This window comes from Cottoperca gobio, chromosome 22, assembly GCF_900634415.1.
Source record: "Cottoperca gobio chromosome 22, fCotGob3.1, whole genome shotgun sequence".
Lineage (NCBI taxonomy): Eukaryota > Metazoa > Chordata > Actinopteri > Perciformes > Bovichtidae > Cottoperca > Cottoperca gobio.
In genome coordinates, this window is record NC_041376.1 from 2,635,191 (window position 1) to 2,648,663 (window position 13,473).

The 13,473-nt window shown below is 38.5% G+C and overlaps 1 protein-coding gene across 1 annotated transcript; it reads right to left on the minus strand.

Moving 5' to 3' along the window:
* Nucleotides 1–1,468: 1,468 nt before the first annotated feature.
* On the minus strand, nucleotides 1,469–13,425 carry LOC115027793 (deubiquitinase DESI2). Its single transcript, XM_029461292.1, has 5 exons — nucleotides 12,717–13,425; nucleotides 6,131–6,203; nucleotides 5,222–5,315; nucleotides 5,004–5,145; nucleotides 1,469–4,555 (listed from the first exon to the last, which is right to left on the minus strand). The coding sequence occupies exons 1-5, from the start codon at nucleotides 12,753–12,755 to the stop codon at nucleotides 4,322–4,324; spliced, it is 582 nt and encodes a 193-aa protein (XP_029317152.1). The 5' UTR covers nucleotides 12,756–13,425; the 3' UTR covers nucleotides 1,469–4,321.
* Between the last annotated feature and the right edge of the window lie 48 nt (nucleotides 13,426–13,473).

The following is a 13,473-nucleotide window of genomic DNA, read 5'->3' on the forward strand; positions in this document are numbered from 1 at the left end:
TTTAATTTAAATTTAAAGTTGACGACTTTGCTCCTTTAATTGTCGTTCAATCCAGTATTACACCAGTTGTAGTAACTTATTACATTGCGATAAACAGCTGCGCGTTGGTGAAAATACACTGGAATGTTTTTAATTGTGACAAAAATAAGAGAAGGTGATTCTAAACCTCAAGGGGGGATACAGCACGGATATGGCAACCCCCTTCACAGTTTACAGTGAGCGTGCAGGATGTGTCGTTGCATAAAGAGAAGCTCACGCGACAACATTTCACACTACAGATCCAACTCATCTATATTTATACATATTAACAACACATCTCATTGTTGAAATGATTGACTAGAATTTTTAACGCATTTATTTTACCTTTGTAAACATTTTGTTAGTTTTTGGAGACGAATAAAGAGATTATATATTGTTAAACTAATCATAAAATGTAGTGTACAAATGTCATTATACATGTAAGCATAATAAATACAACACCGAAGTCATTGTAATAGTGACACAACTGTCAAACTGCATGGGGAGCTCTTTATATAAGAAGAAGGTGTTCTTTATTATAATTTTATATTATAGAATTTTATTTATCCCAATTCTATATTTTTTATATATATGTATACATCTCTTTAATATTATGTTGAGTAGGCTACATGTCTGCAATATTTGTATATTTTAATGTTGTTGTTATGTTGCTATAAATCCAGTGTTCTGTATTAAACATTTCTTAATTAACTGCTCACACATATCATTATTTATGTTATATTTTACATTCATCTTAATGTTTTGCTGTTATTGTAATAGTGCTGCTCTCTGTAAATGTCTCTTTGATTTCAGCATTATATTATTTTCTACATTTCTAAAAAATAAATGTTTTAAAGATAAAAACCAAACGAGGACTTTTATAGCTGAAAATTTATATTTTATAGAAAAAAAATATCTTAAATAGTTTTCTACTGCAATATCTTGTTAGTTTATTTGCCAACATATGCTCTGACATTATACATCTGGGATTATCTGATAATAACATTCTGCTTGATCTACTTAAAAAATGATGGAAACCTTCTGCATCAGATTATTGTAGATTAAAAGTCAGGGTAAAAAATTAATTTGCAAGTCAATTTCATTCTTAATTATTCTAGCATAGTTCCTTATTTATATATATATATATATTATATAAAGCTAATGTAGCTTTTACTGTTTTTGTGTTTTTAGTCAATATTTATTATTATTTTCTTTGGAATATTTTTGTTTTAATTATTATGTTTTTTGTGAATATGAATCTGTGACATGCATTGGGCTGCCTTTTTGATGTCCGTGAAGGAAACAATAATAATCTTAATTGAAATTGCCAAGTTAGTCTGAAACTACTCATTTCATTTATGGAACTGGCATTTTCAAAAATATTGTTTACTTGTGCACATTTCTGAAATCAGCTGCTCATATTCTAGACACACAAGAAGCACAACTTGTCTTTGTTATTCTGTTTCTTTATTCTAGTACTATATCATCATTCTTGAAATTGTCTTGGGTTAGGAAAAGTAAATAAAAGGTTATGGTTGATACAGAACGATAGAAAAGAATACCTGCCTGCTCCGCTCTGGACGAAGTGCCCAACACTTTCGAGCATGGATGAAATGAGAAAAGACATCAAATAAATAAAAGCTTATTTAAGAACAAGAAGAATTTCCTTCCTGAGAGGGACAAGATGAAACTCACGTGTGACCTGCTTCTCTGAGCTTTTGCATTTACAAAAGAGGAAGCAAGGTGAAATAAAATGAGTAACACGACCAGGAGGATGTTTCATCGGCATCATCGTCACGCTCGTTAACCTGCATGTATGATAAAACCACAGATTACAAGTAACTTCATGACATCATGTTTTCTCTTTATGAGTATCTGAACGTCTCACGACACCTCAGAAGTAACTTCTTACAAAGTTTAACTCATTAAAATGCTTTGATTTCATGAGTTGAAACATAAAATGGTCATAAAGGAATAAGTTTGACACTTTGGGAGATTAACTTACTTGTTTGCACGCTGAGCGTTAGATGGGAAGTGTGATACCACTCTCCACTGTGGGATAAATATGAAGCTTCAGGTAGCAGCCGCTTAGCTTAGCTTAGCTTAGCTTAGCTTAGCACAAAGACTGGAAACAGCTAGCCTGGCTCTGTCCAAAGATTTGTACACTTTTTGTTGTGGTTTAACAAAGTGTAACGATGTCTTTAAATGCTGCTTTCAGCCTCAAACATGGAGATCTGCTGCTTGTCTCTGTTTTAAATCCAATTAAAGTGACAACACAAGACTTTTCACTCACTGATGCAGCCCTAAACACAACACAACGTGTTACACTGTGAGCGCTCAGCGTGCTGGACAGAGCCAGGCGAGCAGCTTCCCCCTGTTTATGCTAAGCTAAGCGTCTTAGCTTAGCTTAGCATAAAGACTGGCTTTAGCTTCATACTCCCCATACAGACGTGAACGTGGTATTGATCTTCTCGTCTAACTCTCGGCAAGAAAGCGAATAAGTATATTTCCCATAATGTGGAACTTATTGCTTTAAAGAGACAGTTCACCCCAAAATCCAAAATCCACATGTTCCCCCCCACCTGTAGAGCTATTTATAGATCTAGAGTGTTTTGGTGTGAGTTCCTGAGTGTTGGAGATATGAGCCGTAGAGATGTCGGCCTTCTCTCCGTATGATGGAGTTAGATGGTGCTCGGCTTGTGGGGCTCAACAGAAACGTCTCTGAGCCGGTTCCTCCAGATAATCCACAGACTGTGTTGTGAGCAGTTTCATGGAGGAACTATTTTCTTTCTACCGAACTACAAGCACCAACGAGAGGCTCACGCTAACTAGTTGGTGGGTTAGTTCGGTAGAAAGAAGTCCTGCACAAGGTTCCTGCAGCTTAAGAATGTTTTAATGCCTCAGAAAGTAATTTAAGTTCTACTTCCCATGTCTTCACATTCTTAAGACTTTTGAAAGAAAATAGTTCCAACTGGTCTGTGGATTATCTGGAGGAGACATTGCTGTAGAGTTTGCTGAACGTCTCTTTTAATCTAGATTGATAAATAGCACGACAGGTGAGAGGAAACATTTGTATCTTTGAGTTTGGGGTTACTGTAACTCGAGCGGCGTCACCGAGGAACATGCTCAGGGCGTGAATGTACATTTCCTCTCCTGGAAGTTATAATATAAAGACCATTTGGATATAAAAGCGTAGACAAAAATTGTACTGGACACAAAGTCAATAATAGTCAGTGTAGCAGCTTGACTTGCTTTGTGTTTGTGTCTCTGAGATGTTCGCAGATCGTGCTGAATCAACGGCCAAGTGTTTGAACTGTCCCAGGATCCATTATTGGTTTTAAAAAAGAAAAAGAAATACTTGATGATGTGATCAGAAATGTGGCGTCCAGCGTTGCCAGATGTACGATAAATAATGCGAAAATGTGCCATAACGTACGATAATTTAAACATTTTGCGATGTTTACAATTAGAAGTCTGCGCCGTCTCATTTTAATTTATATATGGACATGACGATCATACTTACGTTATAGATTTATCGTACGATAATCTTGCCCTCTGTACGATCAATAATAGCAAAAAGTGCCATAACGTACGATAATTTAAACATTTTGAGAGTCTAGTCTGTGCCGTCTCGTTTTCATTCAGTTCCAGAGTGAAATGTTTACGCATCTCTTCTTCTGTCTCTCCAGACAACGGTTGGTAGATCTGTAGGCAGATTACACATTAACGCCTATTTGTTTTCGGGGTTATGATTTAGGTTTCCTCAGAATACAATCATTTTAAGAGCCGTTTGCCGCTCTGGCAACGCCGGTTAGTTCAGTTGTCAAATTCTTTCAACATGCAACGTTTTTAGACTGAACTCTAGGAACAATCAAATCCTCTTGAAACCCTCTAAAGTGGCCAAAGTGAACGACTTAAGCCCCCACACTGACAGCAGAGACATCAACTGAAGGCCACATTGAGGTTTCTGAACGAGAACTTGTTGAAGTTGAGCAGGTTAGCTGTCTCAGGTGTCGAGTTGTTCTACAAAAGCAGCTCTGAAGGCAGGGAACAAGGCTGACAAAGGTTTAAAAGTTCATGGAAAAAAGAGGAATAATAACAAGCTTCAGATCTACACGTTAGTTGTTGTGGAGTCTGAGCAACACTTCGGGGTAAAGTCAGTCATCCTGTGGGAGCTTCTTCTTCTCCTCCCTCAGAGGACAAACAGTATGAGGTCAGCTGGTTGTTCAAGCCCACAAACGCCACTTTGAGCCACGAGCAGAGGTGGCAGCGGGTCCGGAGGTCAGCGTGCGTGTTGGGCAGTTCACACCCTCGTGTGGCGACAGCCGTGGGAGGAGCCGGTGGCGGCGGCTCCGGACGGGGACGAAGGGTCCTCGTCGCTGGACTCGTTATGCTCCTCTTTGTGGAGGCTGATGTGGCTCTGCAGCGCCGCCGGGGTCAACCACTCCTTGGGGAGGCAGCTCTGCAGGAAGGGGATGCAGGAGCTGAAGTACGCCAGTCTGTTGACCCAGCGAGGGATCTCCCGTCCGCACAGCAACTGGAAGAAGTCGGAATAAATTGATGTGAAACAATAAATACGTTACGGACTAATCGTACGATGACCTCGATAATAATAATATTATTATATATATATATATATATATATATATATATATATATATATAATATATATTATATATATATATATATAATATATATTATATATATATATATATATAATTATATATTATATATATATTATATTATATATATATATATATATCTATCTATATATATATATATATATATATATATATATATATATATAATATATATATATATATATATAGTAATATATTATATATTATATATTATATATATATTATATATATTATTATATATATATCTATATATATCTATAATATATATATATATATTATATATTTATATCTTATATATTATATCTTATATATTATATATTTATATATTATATAGTTGGCACTGACCTCGGACAGCGAGGAGGAGAAGTGGTTGCAGTTCTTGTGCATCAGATGGTAGGCGTTGCCTTTGAACTCTTTGCCGAGCTCCTCCATGATTTTGTCTATGTCCTCCTCAGTGAAGTCTGTGGTGCCCAGAGCGATGGCCTCCCTGTGGAGGGACACGTCCGCACGTTAACATCAACGACCTGTCAGATGACCGTATGCTAACACGGAGGATTACCTACTTGAATTTGAATGTCTCTCCCAGCTCAGTGGCGTTCCCGGGATTGATCTCAAAGATGCCGCTGAACGGGTACGGATGGCCCCCGTATGCAAACTCTGAGGACAAAGACACAAAGTGGTGGACAGAACATTTACTCAAGTACACATTTAATGTGCTTAAGTACTTTCTACTTGTACCTCACTGTATTTCATATTGCTCTCTTTAATATAGACAACTATTATTCTACGATCCAGCACTGCTGATTATTTCCTAGATGTTTAGTGATTTATGGAGATGCAAAGATCCAGAACCCCCTTTAATATGAGAACATGACTCTGAGCCCCTTTATGTGTGCACATGGAGCATCAGCACTAATGTCACTACATAACGCCTCATTTACATATTTCAGACAACTTGTAATACAAACAGTGACTGTGTGGATGTGAGTGAAGAAGGAAGCTTCACATGAGGTCTGACCCTGTTCACCTGCACATTGTGTTTATTATGGGCTGTAATAAGAGTGTGTTCTGTAATAGCTTTTATTAGTACATAATTGTAGTATAAATGTGTGAGAGCACAGCCTCTGTGAACATCTGGGAGAAGGCCTGCACAGCATTAGGGAGGGTGAGCGTGAAGAGGGACCTTTAGTACATGCAGGGTGAGAGAAGAAGGCCAGGCGCCTGCTAGAAAGACAGGACAAACTTCAACTAGAGAAAGACCCAGAGACAGGTGATGAGTCAGAGGGCGTACGGACACACACACACACACACACACACACACACACACACACACTGAGTCAGTGGTGACTCATCCAGAGAAACGGGGCCACGTTATTAGGAACATAATTCCATGTTGAGTTTTTAAACCCAGACTTCTGTGGAAGCAGCTTCACGCTGCGACGAGCTTCACAGAGAGGAAGGATCATTCTCACCTCTGCCATAAATCTCGATGCCTGAGTGGAAGACTCCGATGCCCAGATTGGAAGTGTACTCGTTGATCCAGTACTGCAGAGACAGAGAGGGATCGATACACAGTTATGTTGTGTTGCAGGAAACACTGCGATACTTAAATATTAAACATGCTTAAAATGGCACTAAAACATACTGGAAGCACTTTCTTTAATCTTACTGTATTTATTCTCCTGCACATTCTGTTGTATCTGTTTCTCGTTGATATGTGTATATTGTTCTTATTCCTTGCACGAACACTTCAGTTGCTACACACTCCGCTGTAGCTTTGAATCTTTCCTGCGCCGTGTTTATTGTATTGTTAAGCATCTTGTATCGCAACTTTGCACAAAAGCACTTTATAAATAAAGTTTACCTGACATTTTGTTAAGAAAACTAACATCTTAATTGCATCACAGCTTTAAATGAATCCTCTCCCTGCATAAATAAAGATGTGGGGGGGCTGCAAGTACCGTTTCATTGTTGATTAAAATATAAAATGTCAGAAAATGGTGAAAAATGTCGATGTTTTTGTCCACAACTCAAAATATTCAGTTAACTGTCGGAGAAAAGAAACCACAAAATATTCACATTAAGAAGCTGGAATCAGAGGATTTACTTTATTATTTATTTATATATGATTAGTTGGTGATTAATCGATTAGTGAGCAACTAATCGATTAATCTTTGCAGCTCTGACTCAGATAATCACATCAAGTCTTTGATCCGACTTGAGATGGAGGATAAAGATCCGCTGATTGATGCCGCCACGTTTCACTGCAGACAATCAGGAGATAATATCTGTCCGCTCGACATCTGACACCCCGAGGACGAAACACACTGTCCCAGCTGTCCACTATTATAATAACTCATGTTTCAGGCTCACATCCACATATATATATATTATATATATTATATATACCCATAGTTCTGCACTGACTTCTACACTTTCACTGTTTTCACAGCAGGAACACTGATGGAAATCTTTTAACCAGCTCTCAGCTTCCTGGAAGGAAACAATCGATAAACATGGATTACTGAAGGGGTCTCCCGGGCACAGACAAAGACTACAAAAAGACTCAAAAAGACTACAAAGAGACTCAGAATGACTACAAAGAGACTCAGAATGACTACAAAGAGACTCAGAATGACTACAAAGAGACTCAGAATGACTACAAAGAGACTCAGAATGACTACAAAAAGACTCAGAATGACTACAAAAAGACTACAAAGAGACTCAGAATCACTACAAAGAGACTCAGAATGACTACAAAGAGACTCAGAATGACTACAAAAAGACTCAGAATGACTACAAAGAGACTCAGAATGACTACAAAGAGACTCAGAATGACTACAAAGAGACACAGAATGACTACAAAGAGACTCAGAATGACTACAAAGAGACTCAAAAGACTACAAAGAGAATCAAAAAGACTACAAAGAGAATCAAAAGACTACAAAGAGAATCAAAAAGACTACAAAGAGAATCAAAAGACTACAAAGAGAATCAAAAAGACTACAAAGAGAATCAAAAGACTACAAAGAGACTCAAAAAGACTACAAAGAGAATCAAAAGACTACAAAGAGAATCAAAAAGACTACAAAGAGAATCAAAAGACTACAAAGAGACTCAAAAAGACTACAAAGAGAATCAAAAGACTACAAAGAGACTCAAAAAGACTACAAAGAGACTCAGAATGACTACAAAGAGACTCAGAATGACTACAAAGAGACTCAGAATGACTACAAAGAGACTCAGAATGACTACAAAGAGACTCAGAATGACTACAAAAAGACTCAGAATGACTACAAAAAGACTACAAAGAGACTCAGAATGACTACAAAGAGACTCAGAATGACTACAAAGAGACTCAGAATGACTACAAAAAGACTCAGAATGACTACAAAAAGACTACAAAGAGACTCAGAATGACTACAAAAGACTACAAAGAGACTCAGAATCACTACAAAGAGACTCAGAATGACTACAAAGAGACTCAGAATGACTACAAAAAGACTCAGAATGACTACAAAGAGACTCAGAATGACTACAAAGAGACTCAGAATGACTACAAAAGACTCAGAATGACTACAAAGAGACTCAGAATGACTACAAAGAGACTCAGAATGACTACAAAGAGACACAGAATGACTACAAAGAGACTCAGAATGACTACAAAGAGACTCAAAAGACTACAAAGAGAATCAAAAAGACTACAAAGAGAATCAAAAGACTACAAAGAGAATCAAAAAGACTACAAAGAGAATCAAAAGACTACAAAGAGAATCAAAAAGACTACAAAGAGAATCAAAAGACTACAAAGAGACTCAAAAAGACTACAAAGAGAATCAAAAGACTACAAAGAGAATCAAAAAGACTACAAAGAGAATCAAAAGACTACAAAGAGACTCAAAAAGACTACAAAGAGAATCAAAAGACTACAAAGAGACTCAAAAAGACTACAAAGAGAATCAAAAGACTACAAAGAGAATCAAAAGACTACAAAGAGAATCAAAAGACTACAAGAGAATCAAAAGACTACAAAGAGACTCAAAAAGACTACAAAGAGAATCAAAGATTACAAAGAGAATCAAAAGACTACAAAGAGAATCAAAAGACTACAAAGAGACTCAAAAAGACTACAAAGAGAATCAAAGACTACAAAGAGAATCAAAAGACTACAAAGAGACTCAAAAAGACTACAAAGAGAATCAAAAGACTACAAAGAGACTCAAAAGACTACAAAGAGAATCAAAAGACTACAAAGAGACTCAAAAAGACTACAAAGAGAATCAAAGACTACAAAGAGAATCAAAAGACTACAAAGAGCCTCAAAAGACTACAAAGAGACTCAAAAGACTACAAAGAGAATCAAAGACTACAAAGAGAATCAAAGACTACAAAGAGAATCAGAAAGACTACAAAGAGAATCAAAAGATTACAAAGAGAATCAAAAGACTACAAAGAGACTCAAAAAGACTACAAAGAGAATCAAAGACTACAAAGAGAATCAAAGACTACAAAGAGAATCAAAGACTACAAAGAGAATCAGAAAGACTACAAAGAGAATCAAAAGATTACAAAGAGAATCAAAAGACTACAAAGAGACTCAAAAAGACTACAAAGAGAATCAAAAGATTACAAAGAGAATCAAAGACTACAAAGAGAATCAAAAGACTACAAAGAGACTCAAAAAGACTACAAAGAGAATCAAAAGACTACAAAGAGACTCAAAAAGACTACAAAGAGAATCAAAAGACTACAAAGAGAATCAGAAAGACTACAAAGAGAATCAAAAGACTACAAAGAGAATCAAAAGACTACAAAGAGAATCAAAAGACTACAAAGAGACTCAAAAAGACTACAAAGAGACTCAAAAGACTACAAAGAGAATCAAAAGACTACAAAGAGAATCAAAAGATTACAATCTCACCATCTTGCTGATATAAATCCTATTTTTCATTATGGATTAATCTGCCGTCCTCTTTGTCAAGTGAAACCGAAGTTTACTGCTGGTGATGTATTTATTGAAACAATAAACATAATTCTTAATTCATTTTGTCCACTAATGGATGCAGATCTGTAACGCTGAGTTTCTCCACAAAGAACACTAAAGCAACACTTCTTCTCGGTTAATCATTTATAAATCATGAAACATGTCCGCTGACGTCTTTACATGTCTTGTTTTGTCCCTTTCATGTAAAGCAGACGTTTCAGCAGGACTGTGTGATGTGCATCGTGCCGTGTCTCCTGCACCACATGCAGCGTCCACACAGTCGCATTGATTTCACATTAAAGACGATCGATTCTTCGTCCTCCCCCTTCACATGATTCACTCTCAGGCGGATCTCGCAGGCTTCTTCGTCTTTATTTCTCGGTAGAAGAAGTATTTAAGGCGGACTGACTGTCACCGGCCCTCGTGATCACTTCCTCTCTACGACAAACCCAGAGGAGCACTGGATCAGCTGTCTGAGCAGCTGTCACTCCAGAGCTGGAGGAAGTGTTGTGACTGCAGTCAGGGTACTGAAGCCACTGAGGAAATACTCCATACAAGTAACAACAGTGTGTATTGTCAGTCAAATGTAGTGAAAGGGCTTAAAGTAAAAGTGAAATGTACTTTAAATGTCTAGTTTGTCACTTTAATATGATAGAAAACAGGGAAAAGCAGAAAGTCTTCATATTTAAAGACATGTTTGCATTAATCAATTATCACAATATACATTCACAGTGATGAAGTCATTGATCATATTACAGCTCATTGATGTGTTTATATTTATCTTACTCATCCTTCACCTCTCACACACTCTTCATTACTTATTTTGCTTAATATTTATATTTTATATATTTATACTATACAATCACTGCAGACTTCATGCTATTATTTTAATATCATTATTCTTATTTTATTAGCATAATTATTTATAATAATAATAATGTATTCATCTTTTTTGTTATTGTTTATTTAACTATTAGTTATTCAAGTTCTTTCTTTATATATTATTATGTACGGACACAAGGAAGGCTTGTCCTGCAGATGTATAAAAAGGTTATCATTTCTCTGTCCACTTATTGTTGCAGCTGCAGTAAAGTGTGAGCAGGATGTAAACAGACCATAATATCACAAGTGTTTGGGTGGAGAAACTCTGCAGCCACATGTTGCGTAATGTTACTCACACAGGAGCTGCAGCGCAGGCTGAAGAGAGCAGGAGGCAGTGGGCACATGTCTGAAAGAGGACCCTTGTCCTTTACTGGTGTGTGTGTGTGTGTGTGTGTGTGTGTGTGTGTGTGTGTGTGTGTGTCTGTGTGTGTGTGTGTGTGTGTGTGTGTGTGTGCATCATGTGAGCTGTAGTGGCTCTTGTTTCATAGACTTGAGGTTGGAATATGAAAGAGTTTTCTACTTTCTTATCTTTTTATGTTCAAATGTAAATACAGATATTACTAAATAATGATTCGTAGGTAAAACAGAATGAGGCTTCAGAACACAATGCACGTCTGCAGTGAATAAACACTGAGCAGCTATACAAACCAGCCAGGCAATCTATAAAGATGGACGTGACTGCGCACAACACATCCCATCTACATTTCTTTCCAGGTAAGGACACTACAGGCAACAACATTTATATTAGATTTTGTTTATTTATCTTTTATAACTCGTCTTCTTCAGACGAGAGGAAGCATGAGAACATCAGAGTGTGTGTGTGTAACTGTGTGTGTAGATGTAAACTCTCCACAGCTACATTACATAACGCCTCATGTACATATTAAACACTTGTAATATAAACTGTGTTGATGTGAGTCATGAAGTGGGGAAGCTTCATGATATCTGTTAGTTACATGTTTGACCCTGTTCACCTGTAGTGTGTACAACATGTTTGACTCTGTTCACCTGTAGTGTGTACAACATGTATGACCCTGTTCACCTGTAGTGTGTACAACATGTATGACTCTGTTCACCTGTAGTGTGTACAACATGTATGACTCTGTTCACCTGTAGTGTGTACAACATGTATGACTCTGTTCACCTGTAGTGTGTACAACATGTATGACTCTGTTCACCTGTAGTGTGTACAACATGTATGACCCTGTTCACCTGTAGTGTGTACAACATGTATGACTCTGTTCACCTGTAGTGTGTACAACATGTATGACCCTGTTCACCTGTAGTGTGTACAACATGTATGACTCTGTTCACCTGTAGTGTGTACAACATGTATGACTCTGTTCACCTGTAGTGTGTACAACATGTATGACTCTGTTCACCTGTAGTGTGTACAACATGTATGACTCTGTTCACCTGTAGTGTGTACAACATGTATGACCCTGTTCACCTGTAGTGTGTACAACATGTATGACCCTGTTCACCTGTAGTGTGTACAACATGTATGACCCTGTTCACCTGTAGTGTGTACAACATGTATGACCCTGTTCACCTGTAGTGTGTACAACATGTATGACTCTGTTCACCTGTAGTGTGTACAACATGTATGAATGTTACAATACATATCTTTAAAGGAGCTTTTCTCTAAAGGAGCTTTTTCTCACACTCTTCAGCAGAAGTCTCCACTTCAGCAGCACTTACATACACCAAACTTTCCACTTTCATTCCTCTCTATATTCTGAAGCTTTGTGCAGAGGGCTTTGTTCACATGTCACTCACAGCTCATGTTATACACGCTACACTCACTACATGCAGGAGATGCACAGAGTTCTGTGTGTTGACAGGATTTAGTGATTTATGGAGTGATATCACAAGTTGATTACTTCTAATTACTTATGAAGACAAACATACATCTACAGACACAAATAGACAAAGTTAGTAACATACACTCCTAAATGTGTATTTTGGATGTTTTCCTTCCACAGGTCTGAAAGAAGACGTGTTGCATGTTGTTTGTTCCTGTAGTGTCTCCTTATAATAGCCTGAAGTGCACTTATGAAACAGGTGTGTAGTGAGCCTGCTGTTTCTAGTGCTTCACTTCCTTTGCTGGTGTCAGATTACAAATATCCACAAAACAGAAAATAAAACTGAATATAAAGAAAGTAGTTCGGTAGAATAAAAAGGATTCTTACCATATCATACACGTTTAGGATGACAGGTTCATTGGCCATGGTTTAAACCTGAGCTGGAAAGGCAAACGTCCCCCACCCTCCACGTTTTCTGGTTGTCCGGACTTCCACACGGGGTCGGTCACAGCAGGGCCACACGGCGGGCAGCTGCAGCGGCGGGCCGGCGTGTGCTGCTGGGGGGGTGGAGGCTGCTCATTCCCCCGCAGGGAAACCGGTAAAAAGCGAGTAAAGCCAGGAAAATGTCCCCAACAGGTGTAATTGCGAAATAAAAGCAACCACAACAGCTCAAACTGTCATATGAGAAGCATCAGAGGTGATAACATGATCCACACACAGGGCCGCCGCCCTCCGGTCATCACGGGCGGAAACAGGCGACAGCCAGCGAGGACGGACCGACGTCGACGGAGTGCGGGACATCTCCACCCGGAGGATGGTGCAGCAGCTGCGGGAGAGGACTCCTCCTGAGCCGTGGTGGTTAATTACAGCAGCAGTTTCCCCGGCCGGTGCTGCTCCGGGTCCGCATGCAGCATCCTCTTCCTCGGGAGGGGACGAACCTCCGCGGCATGACTCCTCCAACAACACGGAACCGTTCACTCACCCGATGATTGTTTTAAATGGAGTTCAGAAAGCCGAGATCCATCCGTGTGTTGCGGCTGTTCTCCGGCTCTGCCTCTCTCTCTCTCCTGCTGGGGATTACATCATCTGCCTCCGAGGCACCATCCTCCACCAGCTGACGGGAGGCAGGGCTGCTGCTGGTGGG

Bases quoted from the DNA above. Each gene is read 5' to 3' on its own strand.
- LOC115027793 (XM_029461292.1), bottom strand. From the start codon at position 12,755: ATGGCCAATGAACCTGTCATCCTAAACGTGTATGATATG. The intron at 5,316-6,130 runs GTGAGAATGATC...CTTTGTCCTCAG, and splicing joins CATCGAGATTTATGGCAGAG to AGTTTGCATACGGGGGCCAT. The intron at 5,146-5,221 runs GTAGGTAATCCT...GTCCCTCCACAG, and splicing joins GGAGAGACATTCAAATTCAA to GGAGGCCATCGCTCTGGGCA.